Here is a 24462-nt window from a genome sequence, read left to right as displayed (position 1 = left end):
TTTGCCTGTTTACCAGGAGCAGGAGCCAAACATGTCAGTGCTTAGCCTTTGCTATTTTGGCTCACTGCACAAAGATTTTCTTTCTTGGGGTGTGTGTGTGTGTGTGTGTGTGTGTGTGATTCAATAAGTTACTTGACCAACTTGGGAACCTTAAGTTCTCTGAAATAGTTTTGCTTCATATGAAGGAAGTTGTCCTGGATATACCGGTACTAATGAATCTCCTGATGTGTGCAGTGAAATAAGAACTTTTCCCTTTCTTCAACAGCAAACTTTTCCATGGTCCAAGCCTGTCTTCACCTCTGGGAAAGTTTATATTACAGTTCTAAACGTTACTACCCTTCTTTAAGAAGGGAGGCAATGTGCTTGCCTTCTCGTGCATCTGGTGTGAATTTGGGTATTCCTGATTTGAGCAGGGTTATAGGTAAAAAGAGAGAGGAGAAATAACAAATTAACCAGAAGTTGAGTTTTGGTACTGACTTTGGGTCAGCTTTGAAGGTCTTTTAGAGAGCTGTTCATCAATGGACTTTGTTTCACAATCAGATTTTTTTTTTTTTATTAAATAAAGAAATTAAGTACAATTTTCTCTTTTCCTCGAAAAGACGAAGCATTTTGGAAATAGCACAGTGGTTTTGGTTAGATGTTTTCTAAATATAAAACAAGTTTAAACATTTTTATTTAAACTTGTGTTTAATAAAAAGCATAAAACCAGTGTGAAACAAAAAGCCACCCTGCTAAACACATAGATCTGTGTTGAGCAAAATATTCCAGTTTGATTTTTTTTTTTTTCCTTTTTTGTTTTAAAAAATGTATGTAACTTCCCAAGAAGTTGGCTACAGTTTGACTTGAGCAGATCCATTCTGCCCTGCACTAATAATTTTGAGTCCTCTGTGCTGCCATCGGAGGAATAGAAGAGGAACTTTTCTAAAAACCTTTTTTCTGTACACATCACACTGTCACCATTGTTTCGGATATGAACTGTTAATCCAGCAGTTGGAGAGGTGTTGTAAAAGAGTCAAAAGGTTTGTGAATATAAAGAATATATTAAATTTGTTTAGAAATAGCTAAGTAGCAACACCCGCTTCAGCCCAGTCGCTTTTGCCTGCAGTAAAACTTTGTTGGAAGAATTGGAGAAAATCAGAGAATGTTCGACGGCTTTGACACGGTTCACCTGAAAATAGCTCAGGGATTGCCGTTTCGTTTCCTATATTTGGAAGAGTTTGCTGTCTGACTCAGTGATGGAACAGGAATGTCTGTATAAATGGCAGGTGCCCATGTATCTGCAGCAAACGATGAGAGAGGATTGCCCAAGGCAACTGTCTGGTTTTAAAAGGTATTTAATACCCTCTAAATTCTGTGTTGAAGGGATAGGATCAGTTTGACCTTCCTTCGCCTGATAACGAAATGAAATGGAGAAGGATACAGAATTTTAATTTCTCAAACCTGTCGGTATTTTATGGGTTTTGTGGTAAACTGCCTTGTGGTCTGTTAAGCTGGGCTTCTGGAAAGGCAGTTCATCTCTTGCTTTTTCTAACGCAGAGCGCTGGACGCACTGGAAGAAGGTTTTCAGTGAAAGGTGTGTGTGCTTAACAAAAATTAGTGTAGATAAATTAATTTCTTGAGTCTTTTATAATGTAGATTTTTGGTTTTCATCTGTGTCTAGCAAATAGGATTTTAAAGTCTGGTTTCAGCTAGTCTGTACTTGTGTTTAGTCATATCTATTCCAAGTGATGAAAAATTTCCATACATGTATTTTCACAAGGTTGATCTCTGATTTTTTGCAGTTAGTGTTTTCTGTGTCCAGTGAAAGAAGTGGACTTACTCAAAAATAACTTGATAATGAGAAAAATACTGTCTTATTTGAAGACCAAACTGCTCCTGGAGTGTAATATGCCACAGCACCTTTTTAATTTGCTCTTCTGGGTTCTGGCGTTTGTGCTAATCCTCTCCCTCTTCCTCCTGATGCTGCAGAGCAGATGTAGCTCGGCGAGGTGAATTCTTTCCTGTTGATGATGTTTGAGACAGAATTGTTTGCTTAGTTCCAGCCAGATAGACTTTGTGCTGCTGTAAACAATGAGGTGGCACAGATGTTGCCGTGGGCATCGTTTGGCCTGTCGGAGTTTTATTACTGGTGATTCATGAGATGCAAAGAATCTCGGAGGCCAGGATGAATTTGTAGGACTGGTGGTTCTAAACAGGACGCCCTACTTCTGTTAGCTTGTGAGTGGGAAGGGTTTTGTTATGAGCAAATACAAATTGCAAACACAGAACATTTCTATGGTGTTTTTACCAGTCACTTCTTGATGAATCACACCTTGATTACACTCTATTACTGCCTGATGCAATTCATCATTAATATTGCAGTTTATTAACTTTTTTTCCAGAGGCAGAGTACTAGTAGCGTGAACGAAATTCTACCCAGGTGATCTGAATGTCTCGTTAAAAATATTAAAGAAAATATTCAAATATTCATCTATAAAAAACTTTTAATGAGATCATTTGATACATGAGAATCACGCTCAAGGGACATTTTAAAAAATGTTTTTTATTTTTGGCTCTGGCTCAGTTATTTATTCTGTAGCAATGTTAATAGAAGGCACTAGTTTGCAGCCACTTGTGACATGCATTAACACCAGTCATATTGTAAACTGAAAGCTGCCTAAATTCCCCATTGATTTTGTGTTCTTTGGTGTCTTGAATGTCAATTTTATTATAGATTAATTTCTTGAAATTGCATGAAGGCTATCTGATGTGGAGCAGAGCTCGTGAAGAGTCATCCCTTCACTTCTGATATGAACTTCTTCAGCACCAATCTGTTTTAGGTCAGCAGTGCTCTGTTTTAGTGTTCTGCAGATGCAGAAAGGAGGATTCAGGCAAAAATGCAAAATGACTGAATTATTAAAGAATAGGATCTATAGACCAGGCATAGTTTCTTAATTTTTACCCAGAGATTTAAAGTGGTTTTATCTTTAGTATTTTTTTGTACTTAAACTGGAATTACACTGAAGTCTAAATTGTGTGTCAGACAAAATAAAGGTTATGTTCTAATGTGAATGCAGCAATTTTTAATAGAGGTAGTATGCATATTCAGAGTTATAATGGTTATTTCCTGTTCTTATTGGAACACTTGGGAAATGTGACCCTCTTGTGACATTAGTGGTGGTTGCTTATTTGACTCCGTGGCTGATACACCTACTGTGGAGAGAGATCAGTGATTTTTTTTTTCCCTTTGTCTGACTTCTGTTAGTGTGATTTCATTTTTTCTCTCACTTCCATCCTTTTTCAGATCCGTGGCCATCATGTGGCTCAGCTGGACCCTCTTGGAATTCTGGATGCGGACTTGGATTCATTTGTTCCATCTGACTTAATCACCACGATCGATAAACTCGGTGTGTACGCTCTGTGCCTTGGTACCTGCAAAGGCCTCTTGTCTCTTCTCTCTCGTTGGGCTGTGGTGAATAAGACCATTCGGGGGAGCTTTTTCTCTGCCTGCTGGTATCATGAAATAGTTTCTGTAAGCATCTATAAGGGGGCTCAAATGTCAGGATGATGGAATTTCTACTGTGAGATCACAGGTGAAGTTCCTGCGAATTCACCTTCTGATGAACGATTATGGTTTTGAGCCACACCAGAAATTCATACTAAACAATACCTTAGGCCAAGATTCTGGTAGTCTAAATTACTTCTCTAGCGTTATGCTTGATACTTGTTTTGACTGGGGACATCTGAAGGCTAGTCAGTAGGAAAACCAGGCAATAAACAAAACACTGGCTGGAGGAATTTAGGGTAAATTTCATAGCAAATTTGGATTCTAGCCTCTGATACTTGTTCCTTCCGTATAACTTGAAGAAGTCTGTTTGAAGGTATCAGGAGAAAACACGGGACGTGTGGAATTCTTGACCTGTGGATATAACCCAAAGGTGCTACCTTCGGTTTGCTGCTGGAGCAGTGTCGTACACCAGGGGCTGCTTTTCCCAAGGTTTTGCGGGCATCGCTGAGAAATTGCACTCATCAATTTCTTTGCTCCTCTCTACTTGAATGAAAGAACACCTGATTGATTTTTTTCTCTACTGTTCAATCTAGCTGGCTTGTTTAAAATGTGGTTTTCTTCTTGATAGGCACTGAATCAGTTTTTCTTTGTTATGTAGGGAAGCTTTTTGGACCAGACATAAACCATAGTGCAAGTAGTAGATAAAACACGTTCTACTTGATTTTACTGTTAAGTACCTACTGCCTCTTTGCTGCTGTGCTTTCAGTTCTGACCCTTGACCATGTGAAGGCGGTGGAGGGCTTAAGCCTGTAAATGCAGAGGTACTTACACAAATCAGGGGTACTCTTTGAAGTTTGTCAGCTCTAATTAAAAGTACCTACTAGAACATACATTAGACGTTTACTGGGCAAATATAATTTGTTTGGAGCATGGGTGACTGCTGGCATGTCAGTACAAATTTCCTTGAACTGTACAGAATGAGATGGGGGACGTGTCTGAGAGGGCAACCGAGGTGATAACCTCAGTTAGTGAGGGGAAGCAAAATTTCTAACCTAGTCTTGACAAAACAAAAAAGAGAAGGATCTCAAACGTTGCCTATCCTTGAATGTTCCAGGCAGGAAATTTATGAAAGGTCTCTGTTAGTACAGAAAGTATTTTAGTATTTGATTTATTTATTTTTTTTTTTATTTGTGCATTCGCTTTGTCCCATCTTCTGGTTTCTTTTTTGAGAAACCTCCTGGTAGGAAGTTTCTTCTGGGAGTTGCTTCTGAAAATGCAGCTAGTTACAGCTGTACCTATTGCATGATGCAAGTTATATAATTGCTTTCAGGAGCTCCTGGATTGCCATAAGGTTGCATCTCTAAACGTGAGGTGATGCTTCACTAAGTATGCAGTGCTGCAGTACAAAGCACAGATGTTCTGTGTGTGCCCAATTCATTCCTGTCCATGTTCTGGTTTTTGCATGACAGAACATGAAGAGCCTGAAATGTCTGAGAGAAAGTCAGCAAAGGGGGGGGAAAAAAAAAAAAAAAAGGAGATGTTAGCACTGCTTTGTTTCAAATGACGCTAAAGACCCTGTCGTCCCTGGTGTCCCTTCCCCCTCTTCCTTTTTTTCCTCTTTTTATTTTTATTCTTTTACTATTATAGAATTAATTTGGTGCTGGAGAAACCTATTGTGGTACAAAAAGGGAGAAATAGTGATGAACAAACACTTTTTTTGGTCACTCTAGTTTTGATATTAAAATATATTATTAAAATTTAAAATATTTAAAAAACATTATTTTAAAAATATTTTTAAAACATATTATTTTTAAAACACAAAATACGTTATTACTGGTGGTGCTGTATAGTTGAAGTGGTGGCAATGCAGTTCTATGGCCTGATTTCAACTCTAAATCACAGAATCAGACTGGTTAGGGTTGGAAAGGACCTTAAAGCCCATCCAGTCCCCCGGGCAGGGCCACCTTCCACTAGCCCAGGTTGCCCAAAGCCCCGTCCAACCTGGCCTTGAGCCCTGCCAGGGAGGGGGCAGCCACAGCTTCTCTGGGCAGCCTGTGCCAGGGCCTCACCCCCCTCACAGGGAGGAACTTCTTCCTTATATCTAATCTACATCTCCCCTCTTTCAGTTTAAAACCATCACCCATCATCCTACCCTACACCCCCTGATCAGGAGTCCCTCTCCCCTCTCCTGTAGCCCCTTTAAGTACTAGAAGGCTATTTTTTCTGTTCTTCATTAAGCAGGTCTAAGTTAAACTTCACCATCCAAACCCTTCAAGTTGCATCAATGAGTCTTTCAGTCTTTTCAGTTGTGTAGTTTGGCTTTTGAAACTGCGTAATAGTTAAATATTTTCTTAAACCATATTCTCAGTCAGAAATCGTTTCGCTCTGTCTCAATCAAGATGGGATGCTACTTGTTTTATTTGGGGTGCGTGTGGCAATCTGTCTGTTTTGTCGGGGGTCGCCGACTGGGGCGGGGAGCTGTACAGCCCTTACACCGCCTGGACGTTACACTGCGAAAGCACTTCCTGAGAGAGGGTGACCAGAAATACCTCGGAAGTTCTCCCAGAGCGTTTGCACAGCGTTATATTGAACATGTTCTGTATTTTCTCTTTGTCTGTCTATAACCTGTATAAATTAATCCAGTGTGCTGCCAGCCAGCTGGTTCTGTGAAAAGGGGTTAATTTTGTTTGTTGCTCGTGACAGAGCAAGGAAGAAATCCCAGTCGTTACTCTTAGTTATTTTATTAAACAGTGAAGTGCAAGATCTAATGTGGGGAATTGATGGCACATGCTAAAATAGAAGAAGGTTTGGGTGGTTGTCATTTCATTTGTTCTATCGGAGCATTTAGGAAAGAATAGTTTGGTACTTCTAATCAAACAATAACCATTTAATTTAAACATTTCTTTTTAAAATTCACACTGAAGTGCATTGTGCTAATGGATTCCTCCAAAATATTTACACTTCCAATTTTTAATCCGGTACCTTCTTTTGTTAATATTGCTTTATTAAACTTAACTTGTGGTCGTTTGAAAAACAATGCTGCTTTCCTTTTTGCCTGCTGCCCTGCTTCACAAATCGACAATGGGCCTGTTGCAGGGTTTTATGGTTTGCATGAATCGGATCTGGACAAAGTCTTTCAGCTGCCTACAACGACCTTCATAGGAGGAAACGAGAACAGTCTGTCTCTGCGAGAGATCATCAAACGGCTGGAGGTCAGTAGGATATTTTTTGATTTGGGATTTTTTCCCCGCAAACAGAAGCGAACTTTTTCCCCGTTATCAGGCACAAAAACCGTATCGTTTGTCAATTATTAATAGAGCATGTAAAGAATTCAAATGACATTAAAAAATAACCCTTGTACTGTTTCTAGAGATGGCAGCACCATTAGTTTCATTGCCTTGGTATCTGAAATACGCAGATTAAGGATGAGCATAAGAGGTGAATATGGTAGAATACTAATTCAGGCTCTAGTTGTGTAAAGAGCTGATGTTGTTTAAAAGGAGGAGAGCCTTTACAACTTGTCCTAAGTGTCCTACCACAGATAAACCACTTTGCATACAGTACTGGGTGCAGGGGTTGCTCTCAGAGCCCTCGCTTTGGTGAGACTTTTACCTGAGTGGAAATATGAGAGTTGGGTACCAAATTCCTGAAAGCCCAGCTGTAGCTTGTAGATAGTGATGGTCCTTGTTTTCCATCCTCAATCCTTTTTCTAGAGTTTCACTGTCTGACAGGTGATATGGTTATGCCATGTGAAGTCATCAAAGCTAAAATGATTTAAAGAAAAAATAATTTAAAGGAACAAATTTAATTAGAAGGGAACTCCATATAGCAAAATGGCAAGTACGAATGGTAACGAATTAGTAAGTATTGGATATTCCTGATTGTGCTTTTTCCAGGATTTTGGAATGTTGAAGTTGCAGAGATTTCTGTTGGGTGGTAATGAAATCCATTGGACTAAAAAGGGGTAGGGGTGAGGAAATATTTTAATGGGTGAAATAGAGAACTGGGTTACAAGAATGTAAAAATAATTACTGAGCTTCCACCTGTTGCAAGTGTGAGAGAATGTGTTGACTTGCGTGTTTGACAATTACAGTGGCTTAGCTGGAGCATGGTAAATTGTTAAGCCACAACATCTCTGTCGTGCATTTGAGCTCTTTATTTGCTTTTTGGTTTCTGCATTTCTAGCGTGTCTGTGCAGCAGTTTTCAAGAGATGATGCTTAAAATGGTGATGTGCAAATAAAGGGACAAAATCAATAGCAAAATCTAAAATCTCAAGGAACTGATTTGTGTTAAAGAGAATTAACTCTCTGGTTTCCCTATTCTCTCCAGAGTTTTGGATTTTTTTTAATTGAAGTTAACATTAAATTCCTTTTCCGAGGCAGGAGATAGCACAGGCTGTGTATTCAGAGTGGTGTTGTCTCAAACTCACAATAGGTCTTACTTCTGTTGACTTGTATTTTGGACACATTTTTCTGGTGAAATATTCTTTTTAAGGTAAAAAAAGAAAATTTAAAAAATTCAACAAAAAGCTAAAATTTCTGAAGTGTCTCTATATTTTTTTTTCCCCCCTGTCCTTTCTGCTCTCAGCTGCTTGAATTATTTCTCAGATTTCCAGCCTTCTGATACTTGACAGTTATCAGATAATTTGCATGAGGCTTCATAGCTGTCTTTTCATCATCTCTGTTGCTTGATTTCAGATGACATTTAAAAAAAGACAGGGTAAATTTTGATAAATTACTTGAAATCTTTGCTGGTGCATCTAAAGAAAAGAGTCTATTATGCCTGGAAGCGAGTTAGGTGAAATATGCCCATCAGTTCCAGACAGGTTTATTGGCCTGATTTCAAGGCATTACCAAACGAGAACCTTCCAGATTCAAAATTTTGAAATGTTACTTTGTAGAGAAGGCTTTCTGGCACAAACCAGATAAAATAATAAATTAAATAACAAAAAAAATTAATTTATTCACTTATAGGATTACCGTGGGGAAGATAAGTGGAAGAGGAAGGAGACAAGATAGCTTTCAGAAGAGTAACATAGACAGAAAATATAATTTAAAAGATGTATTTGTTTCTTCTTGGCCCATTAACTCCTAAAGCTTCTGTGTTGGTGTTTTCACATCCTAGAATACCTACTGCCAACACATCGGCTTGGAGTTTATGTTCATCAATGATGTGGAGCAGTGCCAGTGGATCCGGCAGAAGTTTGAGACGCCAGGAGTTATGAAGTTTACTAACGAGGAAAAAAGGACTCTGCTGGCAAGGCTGGTGCGCTCAATGAGGTACGCTGCGGGGGGCTGGGGAGCTGCCCTGCCTGCTGGGGGGAAGCTGGGGCAGTCTGTAAACCGCTGAGGTGGAGGTGAAGAGGCTTCAGTGAAGTCTGGAGTACGGGAGGGTGGAGTTAGCCTGGCTGTGACGTGCCCTGTGAGGCGTGTCGGGCTCTGTGCGGTGACTTGTAGTATTCTGTTTTCTTTAAGGGCAGGTTGTGTGCTGTAACACTTGTGCAGCCTTAGTGGCATATCTGGCAATGTTTTCACTGCCTCGCAGAGATAAACCAGGGAAATAATTGTTCCAACAGACTAGTAATATGCACCTGTGTTAAAGATTCATAACCCGTTTCAGAAAATGGGTGCCAGAACAATGTTGGATGCTGATCTTCGGCTGTGTTCTATCTACTGCGCGTATTTCTAGTAGGACATGATCAAAGGAAACCATCCTAACAGTCAGCTTAAGGAGACTTTTGAGACGTGTGACATGTTGAGGTGAGCGTTGGCTCGCTGGGATGCTAACAGTCTCTTGGGAAAGCTGTGCCAAGGCGGGGCTGGCTTTGAGAGGTGCAATGAGATTTCAAGCCCTGGTTTGGCCCGTCTCCTTTTGACGTATGCCAAGATGTGCTGTAGTGTTCCATGACCTGGCAGCAGGAGTTTTGGTCTCTGCAGTGTGTGAAAGCATGATGGAAACAGCTTATGGATAGCTCCCACTGGGACTGTATGGAAATATGTGATCCCAGAGACTGAATTACCCTCGCACCCCTAAACCAAGACTGTCTTCTCAGGCATAAGATTTATTCTGGTTCTTACAATCTGAAACAGTTTGCATATTCCTTGATAAACGTGAGTCAGAGACTTACAAAGACATATTTTTTGGTTAAGCTTCTGTGTTCAGAGACTTAAATGAAGTGCTCATTGGAGATGTTAAAAGATATTTTTGCCAAGTGGGTTTTTTTTGTTGATATTATAGCAAGATTCTTTGTCTGGTTAAAAGTTTAATTTAAACAGAAATTTAAAAAAAAGTCCCTTAATGGTCAAGTGGATATTGCACTTGAGTAAGTTTTTTTAACAAGCTCTCAGTATGAACCATCTCTGTTTATCTTGAGACAAGAATTTGTGCTTTTATTCCTTCCTGTCTAAGCTGGGGGAAGATCTGGGGTTTCTAGTAGCATGAAGGAGCTGAACATTCATCTTCTGCCAAATTAATAATTGTCTTCTGAAAATGGGAGAAGAAAGTTTTACATAAATTTCTACCTAGCTGTCTCTAGTGTGTGCTTTTTTGTCTGAAAATGCTAAAGAAAAAAAAAATCTGCTTTTGTGTAAAACTGGTCATCCTCTTGAGATTTGGGCTTCGTGAAGCAGATGGTCGTCATTTTGCTGAAGAATACCATTTTCAGTAATGTTCATTCCAAGTACTGCGTATTTCAGGTTCTGGAAACTGTATTTTAAAGTGGGATTTCTCATCCTTTGTGGTCTTCACTGGTAGGTTGTTGAACAAAGGGTCAATTTTAACTCTTCCTCCCGTTAAATACTCATTGTATGTATGTTTGAGCTGCTTTGTGTACGCATTAGTAAACGTGTTAGACCCTGATTGTGTAGTCTGATCTGGACATCTTAAGCCTGTGCAGGGGCCAGCATTCCTGGACTATCCCTTCCCGGAGCAACCATCTTTGCTAAGACTTGCTCCTCACTGGGTTCTGAACACGTGCAGTGGCAGTGGATGAGTTGCCAGCCTTTGGGAACTCCCAGGGGCGTATATGGGCCTTGAAAGATGGGACCGAAATATTGTAGTTCTGCACACTTAGTGGCAGCTTGCTTCAAGTAATGAACTTTCTGCTCGTCCAATACTGCAGCTGTAAAGAGGAGGAAGGCAGCGTGTACCCCACTTTGATTTGCCCTCTAGGACTTGCTGTTCGTAGGGGGCCCCCCTTTCAGTTTGTATAAATTGGGAGGAACTCTGGCAGCGAAGCTTAGCTCAGCGTCTGGCTTCTTGCTTAGATGACTGGATTGTGAGGGTATTGATGGGCGAGCTGAGAAGAGTCTTTTGGCAACTCTTCACTGCTTTTAGGACTTCAGGCTAGAGAGGTAAATGTCAGCATCCTGAGCGAGGGGCAAGCTGAGTGTTAATGGATTATGGCAGCGCTGTGAGTCGAGGCATTGCACAGCTGATGGAACCAATACACTTCTTTTCATGAAGATGTCTTTTCCTTGCCTGTTGTATCTCCAAGCTTCCCAACAGGTAATGTTTGTTAAAAGGTGCTTTTTAACCACTCGCATTGCCGCTGGCCCAAACGCATTAAAGAATGAAAGAACATTTTGCTGTCACGGGTTGAAACCTTCCTCCTGCTGAAGCTAGGGCAGAGCGACGGGTGCCCTAGTTCTTGGCACGTTACCAGCTGTTCCGTCACACAGTCTGAGGAGCCCTGCTGTTGAAATAGCCCTGTTTTCTGCTGAAGTATTTTATCATCACTTCCAGATGATACAGGTTCTCTGTTATGTTTTCTTCCACCCATAGAAGAGACTTTGCTGTCACTCTGCCTTCCCAGTGGTCAGTACACATTTTGTGTACGTGAGAAGGAGCAGAGTTTAACTTGGGATGTGAATTTTGTCTGAGGAGAACTCTTCTTGCTGTCTGAATTGTTTCAAACTCCTGGTAAATACTTCTCAGATGGAGGAGAAAGAAGATTTAATTGTCTCCTTTGTCTGTCTCCCTCGATGTGACTTACTCCTGGAGGCCTAAAAATGTGTCTTCATGGATGTTTTATAACAGTGTAATGTAATTTTATTTGCTAAAAGATGTTTGACAATAAGTATTTACTACATTATCTTAATACAAGCACTCTCTTGGGTTTTTTGGGGTTTCTTTTTGTCTCAGATTTGAAGACTTCCTTGCTCGCAAGTGGTCGTCTGAAAAGAGATTTGGTTTGGAAGGATGTGAAGTAATGATTCCTGCACTTAAGACAATCATTGATAAATCCAGTGAAATGGGAATTGAGTATGTTATAATGGGGATGCCTCACAGGTAATGTCACTGGAAACCCCCTCACAAATGGGTTTATTGCCTAGAGTCTAGGACAGAGAAAGCTTGGCAAGATAGTGTTAAACTTACATTTGCAGTCTGCCTTAATGAATTAATTATTAATATCATTACACTAAGACTGATAGACAGCTACAACAGTCATTGCCTGTGCTTGGGTAACTGGGTGTTATAAAACATCTGTGGGAAGGCGTTGGAGGGACTTTGCAATGGGCAGGAGAAGGTTAGAATGAAGGGTTTCAGGTTCTGAAGTTTGACCTAAACTTCTTACCAGTGGCTTGCTGATTTTCCAAGTTTTATGCTGTTAACTCTATTACTACCCTTTTTGACACATAACTGTGTTTGGAATTTTCTTAGAGGTAGGCTGAATGTATTGGCTAACGTAATCCGGAAAGAACTGGAGCAGATCTTCTGTCAGTTTGATCCCAAACTTGAAGCAGCTGATGAGGTAAGATGCTTCTTCAACAGGTCTACATGGAGAGGTCAACATTCAGGGAAGTTTTTGGTAATTTTGGTCATGTTTATTATGAAAATAGCATTATCAGCTGCTAAAATGCAGTGTTGTCTTTTCTGGTTTCATATTCTGAGAAATATGATTTGGTGAAATTTCTTAACGAATTCAAAGGCTGTACCGTGCCTCTAACACACAGAAGGTATCTCATGACCGATTGTAGATAAGTAAGCTCAGGGTCATTTGACTGAGTTCATAATCCCTAAACATCTTTGTTTTATATAAATGAAATAAGTATCAATATTCTGTAAATATTTATCCATTATTTGGTAGTAAAATAAGAGCAGTGTTCCAGTTTGAAATCATGGTGTCACACCCGTAGTGCATACTGATGTACTAGATGCATTTTTTAGATTGAAGCACAAATTTTAGGTGTAGACAATCGGGTGCAGCTGGGGTGAAGGACATTACTGAATCGTGACTACGCCTTGCACGTTAGGGATCCGGAGATGTGAAATATCACCTGGGAATGTACCATGAGAGGATCAACCGAGCAACAAACAAGAAAATCACTCTGTCCCTGATGGCTAACCCTTCTCACTTGGAAGCAGTTGATCCCGTTGTGCAAGGAAAAACAAAAGCTGAACAGTTTTATCGAGGGGATACAGCAGGGAAAAAGGTAAAGATTGTTTAATATCTTAACTCTTACTGCTAGTTTTCCGTATTATTTTTAATAAAAATAGTTTACTAGTAGTTTTGTATCACGGAGTCTTCCTTTCTTCCTCCTTCACAAAAGGGTTATATCACCTGATGAACTAGATGAGGTACCTCAAGGGTAACTTCAGGAAGTAGGCTTGAAACTTTTTCATTTGTGAACTGAGCAGAGAGAGCAGAATGCTGAGAAGTCTATGGTTTATTATAAAAATACAGTTCCATTTTATAAGTACTACAGAAATACAGAGCAAAGAAACCCTGCTGAGAAGCTTAAATTGCAGTTCTGCTTTGTAACACGTGTGGCTGTGTGCGTATAACCCTCCCTCTTAGGTGATGTCCATATTACTGCATGGGGACGCTGCCTTTGCGGGACAAGGAGTGGTTTATGAGACGTTTCACCTTAGTGACCTGCCGTCCTATACCACCAATGGCACTATTCATGTTGTGGTCAACAACCAGGTAATGAGTAGAGGGTTTTCCAATTGATTTATCTGCTGAGTAGTTGCTAGCTGGTGTTTGTTTTTTTTTAATTATTATTGTTTGTTGTTATCCGGGTGCATTGACTGCTTTGTTTATTAGAATGGTTAGGATGTTCCTGAAAATGATCACAGTATCTAGCAGCACCGAGTGGAAAAATATTTTATCACCTCCGTTTATTTCGTTCAGTTTATAACACTGGATTAGGTTTGCTTTGTTTTATTTTTAAGGGAACAAAAAGAAGCTAGATAGCCAAAATAAAAAGATGATACTCCTGCTGCCTAAATGACTATTAAATGAAAACCTCAAACCTTCAAAACAATGAGATGCCCAAATTAGTTTAATGGAAGTCTCTGGAATTTTTAGATTGGCTTCACCACAGACCCCCGCATGGCCCGTTCATCTCCATACCCTACTGATGTTGCTCGGGTGGTCAATGCTCCCATTTTTCATGTCAACGCTGATGACCCCGAAGCAGTGATGTATGTGTGCAGTGTAGCTGCAGAATGGCGAAACACGTTCAATAAAGATGTGGTGGTTGACTTGGTAAGTCTTGATTTTTTTCTTAATTTTTCGTTCTGTGTGTTATGCACTACTCTCTTATTTTTCTGTGGCTTAGAAGACCCAGTCAAGAAACACATTTTGATTTTAATGGTCTTTAGTTTCTTCATTAAAAAAACCAAACCAGATTACACCTAATAGATTACAAGAATCCATCAATGCTTTTATGCCATAAACCTCCTAAAAAATCTCTGTAAAATGATACAATTGAAAGATTTCATTTTACATTTTTCCTTACCAACAGAAACAATCTTTCTCTCTTTGTAGGTTTGTTACCGTAGGAGAGGGCACAATGAAATGGATGAACCAATGTTCACCCAGCCTCTAATGTACAAGCAGATTCATAAGCAGGTGCCGGTGCTGAAGAAGTATGCTGACAAACTGATTGCAGATGGGACTGTGACACTGCAGGAGTTTGAGGTACGTGCCAGCGGGGTTACAGGGAACTTAAGACGCTGAGGTAGGCAGGCACAACTGTCACTGTATGCTGTCTGCTTAAAAACTTTCATTACTGTGATGAGTCTTCACCCTTTGACACTTTCTGATTCAATTTTTGGGTTTTCATGTAAAATAGTGTTGTAACAAAAGGACTGGGAGTGCTGTCAAGTAATTAATGCATGTTGCACAGAAAAGAATTTGCTTCAATTCTGAGATTTGTAAAAGGTGATCAGATGTGAATGTTGGAGATGGAGACATTTGTCAGCTGGCCTTTATCTCTAGAATCTTGATTCAGTGGTAAGACAGTATTTTAATGCTCGTAGGTATAACTGTAGCTTCAGGCCTCTATCTAGCAGTAATGCAATAAAATCAATGTAACCTTTTAATTTTCTTACAATAAATCAGCTAAGTTCAGGGATCATTTGAAATACTCCAGAAAGATGAAGTGTAGCATCTGGTGCCTGCATTAAGCTGGTTAGGTCCTTACCTTAATCTTTTTGAAAGGCAGCCTGCAGATGCGCAGAAGGGCCCCTGAGGAGGTGAGCCTGGCTGTAATGACCCAGCGCGGCACACCAAGGACACGGCAGCCTGTGGGTGCATTCTGTTCCCCGCTGGAATGCTCACAGCTCCTGCGGAGCGGGCCAGTAGTGCCAGGGGCTTGGGGCACTGGATCCTGGACCTGGGTGGAGGCTTTGCTGTACAGACTGAGCTCAGCACTGCTGTTAATTACTTACTGTTTAAGGTTGGTTAGCTCAACCACATGCCTGTGGTTTTGGATCAAAACATAGGTATTGTAGAGGGTTCTGCCTCCCTAGGGTATGGTTCTGTATCTGTGCCATTGATGGGTGTGGCCAGCAGATTCTTAGCTAGGCTCTCCAAGCCAGACTAATTTTCTTGGAGATTCTTTTCTAGTCTTTAGTGGCTTCTGCAGCCAGAAGTATGAGAGCTGAGTAATGCTGATGTTAGAAGTACGACTGTAAACTGTATTTGGTACTTCAGAAGCATCTCGTTCTAGAGTAATGCTTGCAACTTCAGTTCTTGGTACTCTCCTCTGTAACATCTGTCCAACAAACGAAATAATTTATTTAATGTGGGTAAGCACGTTTCTAGAATGCAATTTGATCCTAGATAAAATGAAATTGTTTGTTTGCAACTAAACGTTCCTCAAGTGAAATAACTGTTTTTATCATACTGAATGATAGGTGTCGTCTGTAAGATACACGGGTGTTACATTTATCTGTTTCAAAAAGAAAGTTTTTCTTCTGCAGGAAGAAATTGCAAAGTACGATAGGATATGTGAAGAAGCATATACTAGATCTAAGGATAATAAGATCTTACATATCAAGCACTGGCTTGATTCACCTTGGCCTGGTAAGAAGTGTCCCTTCACTTATCCTAGAGTTAATATTACTGTGCTTTGACTTTGAGTCCATATTCTAGAACTCAAATGTTTTTTATCGGTGTTCCTTTCAAATAAAACGTGACCTTCAGTTTACCCCTGTTAGTAGTAAATAGGTGAAGTAAGTAGTAAAAGGTGAAAGACTAGGTTTAGGCTGCTGCGTAGAATGTGTTTTAAGAGTTGTGAGTTTTTACATAAATTGCAGATAGTGTAGATATCTCTTAATCAGCCCTCGAATATCTCACCAAATCTTTTACTTCCAGGATTCTTTAACATGGATGGAGAACCCAAGAGCATGTCTTGTCCTCCGACTGGCATTTCAGAAGACCTGCTGACTCACATTGGCAATGTAGCTAGTTCAGTGCCAGTCGAAGACTTCAAAATACACGCAGGTCAGCTGGAGTCTTTGCTTCTCCTAGTGGCTACGTTTCTTGCTCAGATTTTATATTTCTGCACACAAGTTGCTGTTGGGCCATTTCTCAAAGAGGAAAATGCTTGTGACTTCTATTTTAACTCTTCCACCCTATGGGCAAGGAGAATGTGACAGTTACGGTCCTGCTGCTTGTTCTCCGCATAATGTTCTTTCAGTATCACGCCACTTCTGTTCCCTACCTCATTAAAATAGCTTTTCCTCTGAGGGAGGAAACGTCTCTTTTTAATGTTAAGTTAATAGCTCCTTTCATTCCTCAGGTCCCTGTGGAACACGCTTCCTCTGTGCAGCACGTTTGTGGGACTTGCAAGGCAGTGAGACACCCATCTCAGGAAGCACTATTTAATGTTTGGGGGTTTTAATGCCAGAACCAGTGGTAACTTGAGGTCTGCTTAAGACACTCTCCTTGTAGTTCGATAACTTTCTACACAGCAATTATAGCTTGGTCTTTTCAGACCTGGCAACTCTGCTGATATACTTAAGAGCCTAATTTTCATACAGCTGAATGGACTCTGGGCAAAAGATAGTTTTTCTTTGTTTACCATTTAGCACTGATGATAGCACAAATCTAGCGTTTTCTCAAACAGCTTTAACTTTCGGTCTAAAAACATCTCGTTCTGTATTTGGCATCTATTACAGTAAGAATCTGAATGTGCTGGTCTCCCTGGGGAGCCCTGACGCTGTGTCAGTCCTGAGTTAATTCTTTTGCTCCCTGGTCAGGTTGAAGTCTAGCAGCAGCTCTACAGGGAGCAGTGACGTGTTAATTCCATGGGAGAACGTGCAGATGTTTTGTTTAGGGATCTTTTTTCTTTTGTTGGCTTGTAGGGAACGTACTTAAGATCAGGAGAAAGAGCTTTTTTTTCTGTGTAAAATCTTTAGCTAATCTTTCCTCTCCAGAGTCATCCATCAGGGAATAAAGTGTCTGCTGTGGTATGCGTTTGTGTTCCTTTGGGACAATTAAACACTGTTACTGGTAACGATGATGGGGTATTCCCAGTTATCAATTGCAAGCTTGTTGAGCAGATACAGTTAATCAATGAACTTTAAAACTCTTTTACACGTTTGTGCACTTCGTTGTGACACAGATACATTTGAAATTATAAGTCAGCCAATGAAATTTTGTATTAGACATTTAATTAAAAAGGTAATACAGTCTCTCTTTAGTGACTTGATTAATCAGTGACACTATGTAATACTTGCCAGTATAGAAGATAAATTTATGGCTCAAAGCAAACTTTGGTCTGCTAGATTCTTTTATGCAGTTTAAAAGGCCATGAGGAAAAAATTTGGGAGAATTAGAAGGGGAAGAGCACCTTTGTCCTTCCACTAGAACAAACCAGCTTAATATCTTGCAGTCTTTCAGCAAACAATTGGAAGATTATTTCGGTTTATCAAATGTTTAGTATATTCTAAAGAGAAGATTTTCAAGTTGTGTTTTGGTTTTTTTTTTTCTTAAAATGCAACAATTTTGATGAGACAGTAGTTTTATGTGGAAAGCAAGCAGGGCAATTTTTTTTTTAATGTAATGTGAATATAAAATACCTCTGAAATAGGTCTACTGATTGCTGACCTTTATTCCAATGTAGGACTCTCTCGGATTTTGAGAGCCCGCCTGGAAATGACCAAGAACAGGGTTGTCGACTGGGCCTTAGCAGAATACATGGCTTTTGGCTCTTTCCTGCGGGAAGGGATCCACGTCCGGCTGAGTGGACAGGATGTGGAGAGGGGCACGTTTAGGTGAGCACTGACGTAATTGTTAAATGTTGTCCCATACTTAAACATCTTGGCATTTTTTAAACAACATGGTCTTCTGTGGGGAAGGGGCAGTTGAGGCTATTCAGCATTAATCTGGATGTTATGGATTCGGGCAGTCAAGAATAATGAAATCGCCTGTATCTCTGTAAACAGCATTTAAAGAATTGTATTTAAGGCAAAATAAATGTTCTTAGATACTTTCTTCATTCTCTTGATGAAAAGCAGAAATTATTTTTTTCTGCTTTTTAACTAAAAATCCGGCTGCAGTCTATCTCATGGCTGAGAAGTGAAAGAAGGGCATTTGCTGCTGCAGATTTTGAAGTCTTAAATACCATTCCAGTGGCGGCTGCTTGGAACTCGGGTGTCCTGTGCCCAAACGTGTTGCCAGTTGAGAAGGCTTTTTAAAGTGGAATAAGGTTCTTTGTACCAAGATTTTTAATGGCTGTGGAGCATGAATGAACACGGAATCTGATCACTTGGTAAAATACATTCAGTTCTGCTGCCTTACCTGATTCTCTGTGGAGTAAAATGTTAGTGATGTATTTAATTGGAGCCTTTGATGCGAAGCCCGTCACAGGGGGTGAATGAACTGGCAGCTGCACGGCGCTTCGTTGTGAATACTTGCAGGAAAGAGAGAGAAATCTTGGTGCCAGTCTTCTCTGATACAGTGCTCCGTTTCTGTGCTGAGCTTCGTTTGGTATCCAGTCTTTTGGGCTTTCTTCTTTTTACTCCCATTCTAATGGCGCTGTAACAAAATCCTTTAAACGAGACCTGAAAAACAAAACTGAAAATCAGGAGATTTCCTCTCCAATTTCTCATCCTCCTTGGTGTCAGTACCCTGGTCTTGTAAAGTGGTGACCATCTCCAGGGAGAGGAGCACGCATGGTCACTGTTTAGCAGCCTGCCCACCTGTTTCAGGTGAGTGCTTGGTCGTGTCTAGCACGTGCCTATAGACTTCTGTTGAGAATACTGATTCTCTGTTTTCCCAGTTCTCTCACTGGTGGAAGAGGATTTTCCACAAGTACTGTCCAGATTTTCTTTAAGATAAAAATAATTGTTTTGATCACAGTAATACAGGGGAAAAAAAATAAAGAATTGTGTTCAAATAAAAAGCTATTTAGACTGACGAAGACTAGCTATTCCTATTGCCATCTGGATTTTACTATTCAGCCTTTTAGAGAAGGAGTAAAAAGGTGTTCAAACAAATTCTTACAAAGTTCAGGACTGAAGCTGGTGCTGCAGATGTTTGATTTATATGACCTGGTTCTGCTTTACCACTGAGTTTTGAGTTTGCCTGAGGGGTAGTGGGATCTCCAAAATACTAACCTGTGGTGTGGTTATGAATTCTTGTTATGGATGTGATGGGCCAGTTGGACAATAAAGGGTGAGATTAAGCCAAAAGCCTTGGAGCTGAGGAAGTCAGAGAATATTCAGCTACTCTGTGGAACAGAAGGGAATGCTGTAAGAGTGTCTAAGACAGCCTGTTATACTGCATTCAGGCTTATTTCATCAGAGGAACAGGTAGAAAAGTTAACTTGTGCTACAGGCACACGTAAGAGATGCTGCAGCTTTCAGTAAAGCTGCTCTTCTTTAGCTGTGGTTGAGTTTGTCATTTATAATAAAGGTGAGCACGTTCCCTAACAGCATAGACGTTGGCAAATGCTGGTGTATTTTTATTGGAAAAACCACACTGCAGACACATGGAAAGTGTATGTCATTTCATCCTCTCTCTGTACTGAGAAGAACCTCCTTTGCTGCCAAAAAATCTTTGAGGTGCATCATGTCTCAAATCTCTGGGACTAATTGAAGAGGGGAGCGTCAGCTAGAATTTGGGGAGGATTGCCGGTAGTGCGTTGCCATCAGGAAGACAGCATGATGGGAGTGCTTTCACTCTTGTGGAGCTCCTGAGGTGCCGTCTAGAAATCAGCCCTTTGTGTCAGTATTCAGTGTGACAGCTTTCTTCCCGTCTCAGTGCTCAACATCACAAATAGACAGAAGCTAGGTGAAGCTGCAGCTAGGAGAGCCCCTTCTCGTGTTGGAGACACGCTGGGGAAGGGAAGGGGGAGAGAGACTTGCTTCTGTCCTGGTTTGATGTCAGTAAACCCGACAACCACGCGACGGCGATATCTGTCTGTGTGTTTCTGGCTGTCCATCTGTGCTCGCTGTAATCACTTTTTGCTGGGGAAAGACAAAACTTTGTGCTAAAGAAGCTTATCACCTAGCTGTGCCTTCTGTCTCGGCTGAATGGCAAAAAGAAAATGACAGCACCAAAAATTATTTCTGCCTAACAGCTGTCTGGTGTGTGTACCTTCCCCTTTCTATCTGCTTCCCTCCCTGTGCTGTTCTTCAAAGATTCTGTCTCTTCCTGGCTTTATATTGTTGACTTCTAAATAAATTTCAGAGCTCTCTTGCTAGCATTCATTATAGCAAAGGGAAGTGCCAAAAGATTCAGCCTTCAGTTCAGTGTTGGCAGCGATACAACACACAGGAGTTGTTACCAGTATAATAACTGTCCTTATGTTAGCAGTTGTAAAGCTGGACATATTGGTGGGATTCACTCAGTTAGTCTGCTCAGAGAGTTAATGGATTGCAGTAATTACCTCAGTCATCTCTGTTCTGGTATTGTTCCTGGGTGCCCCATTCTAATGGTGATTAATGGTGTCCTAGAGAACTGTAAGTGGTGCGTGCGAGTGGAAACAGCAGAAAAGAGGATACAACTGCTTCAAGTCTTCGTGCCGGCATTAGATGAGATTGAATTTTTGCATAAAAGTCAAGAGTTGGTTTAAGGAAAAGATTAATAGTATTTGCCGGCGAGGCACAATAAAATGTTTTTAATATTTTTTTCTTCTGTTGTTCGTTTTGTTGCTGGTTTTTTTCTTACTTTAATCAGTCTGTTTTATAGCAACAACCTCCCCACCCATTCCCTTCTCCCCAGTTCTTCTAGTGCTGAGGTATTTCTGGTTTTCACGAGAGCTTGAGAGCGAGCCTGGATAGTCAGGGAAAGTCCTTATGGTGAAGCAATTGCATTTAGACGTGTGATCCTTTTGCTAGGTTTCAAGCAAACCAGGGTGTTGCATGAAGCAAAGACAACTGTGCTACTTGCATGCTTTCTGGAACGTGGCTTTGATAGTTTATCTTTGAAAACAGCCCTTTTAAAGCCCGGAGTTATTCTCAGCTAATTTCTTGTAACAACTGTTTGCAGCCATCGTCATCACGTGCTTCATGACCAAGAAGTGGACAAGAGAACGTGTGTTCCCATGAATCACCTCTGGGAGCAGCAGGCCCCCTACACCGTGTGCAACAGCTCCCTTTCCGAGTACGGTGTCCTAGGTAGGTCTCGGGGTCACTCCTGGCAGGTCTGCTCCTGTTTTAGGAGGTCTCACACAAGAGGTAGGAAATGATGACTGGTAATTAAGAGGATTTTTTTTTTTTTCTCAGATTTTGCTTTAATGACGGTCAATCCTTCTGACTACAAACTTTTGCTTTGTTACTTGAGTTTGCTAAGCCTCGAAACAAACAGACAAAAGTCTCCTCCTCTAGTGGCATTTCATGATAAACAAACTGTATTTCACATTGTCACATTCATAACAGTTTTATGTCAGGTGGGAGCCAGGAATTGCAGAACAGGGAACTAAAATCCAATCAGAATGCCTCAACTGATTCTCCCTCACTCCCTGAAAAAAAAAGTATATCAAGAGATTCAATAAATTTACCCTGTTCGTGGTGAGATTCGTCCCTTACTGATTCTTCACCTCGAAGGATTTTAAAAAAAATCATGGTAATATAAACTTTAAGCCAAACTCTTAGAGGTTTGTTGTTTTTTTTTTTTTTTTTTTTCCCTAGAGTGTGCTATGATGGGTCTTGGTTTTAACGTATTTAGTTTTAACATTTTAGAATAAATTAAAAATTAAAGGGGAAAACTCTGAGTCTGTGTTTGTGTGGGTTTTATTTCTTTTTTTTTCTGTTTAATTTTTGAATGTGTTGCCTGTGGTATCGGGCATATTAATTTGCAGGTTTCAGTGTGCTTGCGGTGCAAAACTTTCTGCACTCTTCAAATGGTACACCTGCTTGTTTAGACTGCTTAGAACCTGCTTGTACTCCCAAATAATAAACTGGGAGGCTTAAGCAGCCTCTGGTGGGAAAGTCACAGAATCTGCTGGCATTGGCATCATTAGGATTCAACACAGTAATGACAGAGGATGGAGTTCAGAGAATAATGTAGCTATACAAGAAGCAGAGCTCAGCAAGAAAGAGGATGTGGAAAAAAGCTGTAAGACAGTTGTATGTGAAACGGATACCAAAGCTCTCCCTCTCAGGTTCTGGCATCTCTTAAACAAGCATCCCCACGTTTTACAGTCCTGGGCTTCAGTTGAAGTATCCGTCGGTGTGGTTGATCTTGGCCGTGTTGGAACATGCCCCTGATGCTTCCTCAAAAGCAGAGGAGCTGTCAAATATGAATGTGACAGATGTCTGGGTATGGTTGAAATCTGGTTTTGTTCCAAAAATTACACTTTAATAGGTCTAGGAAGCCTAGTGTGAATAGGGTGTGAGGGGCAATTCTTACTGCCACAATTCTGTTCTAACCAAATAGACTCTCTTTCCTGATCTCTATTTCTCTTCCCTGCTCACTATCGCTCTTCTACCTTCCTCAGCAGCAGAAATGTGAAAGTTGGATTTAATAACTTCCATTTACAAGCAATAGGGAAAAATACAGACATGTTCATATGCTGAAAATGAGTCTCATCCCTGTGCAATTCTGCTTCAGCAGATGTGAGGACAGGTTCTTCAAAACTAATAATACTGATGTTTCTAATTATTAAGAACTTTAAACCCCTTATGACTGAGATATTTTCTAACAGTAAATCAGATTAAATTGATAGAAATAGTTGATAAGTGCTGATTTTTTAAATTATTTTTTTTACTACAAATGCCATTTTCTGTGGTGAAGTGATTTTTATAATTAAGTTTCCTCTCCTGTGGTAGCTTTTACATATCAACCTTTTCCAACATGTTTACTCTTGTGTGTTGTAACCAGAGAGAGACAGCGCTGGGATAAGCAGCCCCGTGTGGATGTGTCTCTTCTGTTAAGCATCTCGGTCGAAGAGGAGCTGTTAGAATGCTTAGGCTGGTAGCATCACCCACTCTCTTTAGTACATGGAAAAATAAGTGAATGCTTGCAGTTCAAGGAATTGATTCTTCAGGAGCAGCAAAAATCCCCAACACTTTATTTTCTCTAACTGCTATTTCTATTATATAAGCCTGTTCAGTGAACAGTTTGGGATTAGTGCCCTGAAGTAGTTGTGGTGGGGTGGGAGGGTTGTGAGATGATATAAAGGGGAGGGGAAAACCTAGTGTTAAGAATTTTAATTGGTGACTGTGTTAACATGCAGTATCTCAGAAGCATTTTGGGAATTCCCTTCGTTCTGTTGAATTAGACCTAAGTAAAAATGGATTGAACAGCCCAGCATGATCAAACTACAGATTATTTCCTTGGCAGGCACACAAGCCAAGAGCTGGCATCTGTTCGGAGCAAGGAGCTTTGCAGCAAGGTACTGCTGAGCTGGTTAAGAACACCTGGGGTGTAACTGCTCTGTTAAAATGATACTCTGACAAGACTGATTTCAGTTAGAAATAAAACAAAAGCAGTCTGAACTTGTAGTTCACACAATTGCTTCTGGTTTATATACAAGAAGCTGTGGAGTGTGTGTACTGGGGCATTAAATCAGGGTATTTAACAACCTCTGATAATTTTGGTTTACATCCTATGGCTACTATTTTTAGCTATATCCAGATTATTACAATTTAGTTGTGCATCCACTCGTCTAGCTGCAAATTTTCTCTTTTACTGAAACTGAATGTCTGGGAGTATAAGTGACGGCTGTGTGAAGTCATTTAAGCAAAAATGTTTGAGTTTGTTTGCTGATTGATCTAGAGGAGAAAAGCAGAAGTAACTTACGGGTGCTCCGTGCTATCTTTCAGCATTTTTTAAATACTTGAAAGGATCTCCCGTCTTTCTTTACTGCCCTGAGAATGACTTGTGTGGTGTTGATTCTCCATCCAGGAGATGTGATTCTGTCGGGTTCAGTACTGGCTTTGAGAGGTCTTGGGCTGTAGCGTCCTGTACTGGGAACTTCAGGGAACATCCAGGCAAGATGGACTTGGAACTAGCGCGTAGTTCAGCCGATTCCTGAACCGGGAGACCTAGAGTACAGCTTTTCCAAGGGGGAGGATCGTGTTTAAAGCAAAAGATGAAGGGAAGAGGACAAGTACTGTTTAAACTTTTTTTTTTTTTTTCCGATATGCTCCTAGGATGAAATATGTAGTATTACTACTCATTCAGACCAACGTATTTGTAAAGTTAGGAGTAGCAAATACAATTACCTGTCAGAAATTGTGCTAGGAAATAGGACAGACTGCCGTAGTAACCAAGGCCCAGGTTCTCAGT

At 40.4% G+C, this 24462-nt stretch overlaps 1 protein-coding gene across 2 annotated transcripts in view; it reads left to right on the top strand.

The window, feature by feature from the left end:
• The window catches only part of OGDHL (oxoglutarate dehydrogenase like), a 47150-nt gene that overhangs the window by 6837 nt on the left and 15851 nt on the right, over positions 1 to 24462 (top strand). Inside the window, exons 3-15 of one of the 2 annotated variants that reach the window (XM_026852066.1) lie at positions 3284 to 3386; positions 6584 to 6699; positions 8613 to 8767; positions 11631 to 11777; positions 12150 to 12240; positions 12743 to 12922; positions 13288 to 13416; positions 13801 to 13980; positions 14263 to 14415; positions 15702 to 15804; positions 16096 to 16224; positions 17849 to 17999; positions 21220 to 21347. In XM_026852066.1, the coding sequence (XP_026707867.1) occupies positions 3284 to 3386; positions 6584 to 6699; positions 8613 to 8767; positions 11631 to 11777; positions 12150 to 12240; positions 12743 to 12922; positions 13288 to 13416; positions 13801 to 13980; positions 14263 to 14415; positions 15702 to 15804; positions 16096 to 16224; positions 17849 to 17999; positions 21220 to 21347 (1765 nt within the window). The remainder of the gene's footprint in view (positions 1 to 3283; positions 3387 to 6583; positions 6700 to 8612; positions 8768 to 11630; positions 11778 to 12149; positions 12241 to 12742; positions 12923 to 13287; positions 13417 to 13800; positions 13981 to 14262; positions 14416 to 15701; positions 15805 to 16095; positions 16225 to 17848; positions 18000 to 21219; positions 21348 to 24462) is intronic. The other variant, XM_026852067.1, reaches the window with a different exon arrangement.

The sequence above is a fragment of the Athene cunicularia genome, assembly GCF_003259725.1.
Source record: "Athene cunicularia isolate RWA chromosome 6 unlocalized genomic scaffold, athCun1 chr6_part2, whole genome shotgun sequence".
Taxonomy (NCBI): domain Eukaryota; kingdom Metazoa; phylum Chordata; class Aves; order Strigiformes; family Strigidae; genus Athene; species Athene cunicularia.
The sequence above is the reverse complement of the archived record's forward strand: the minus strand, read 5'-3'. Positions and strand labels throughout refer to the sequence as shown.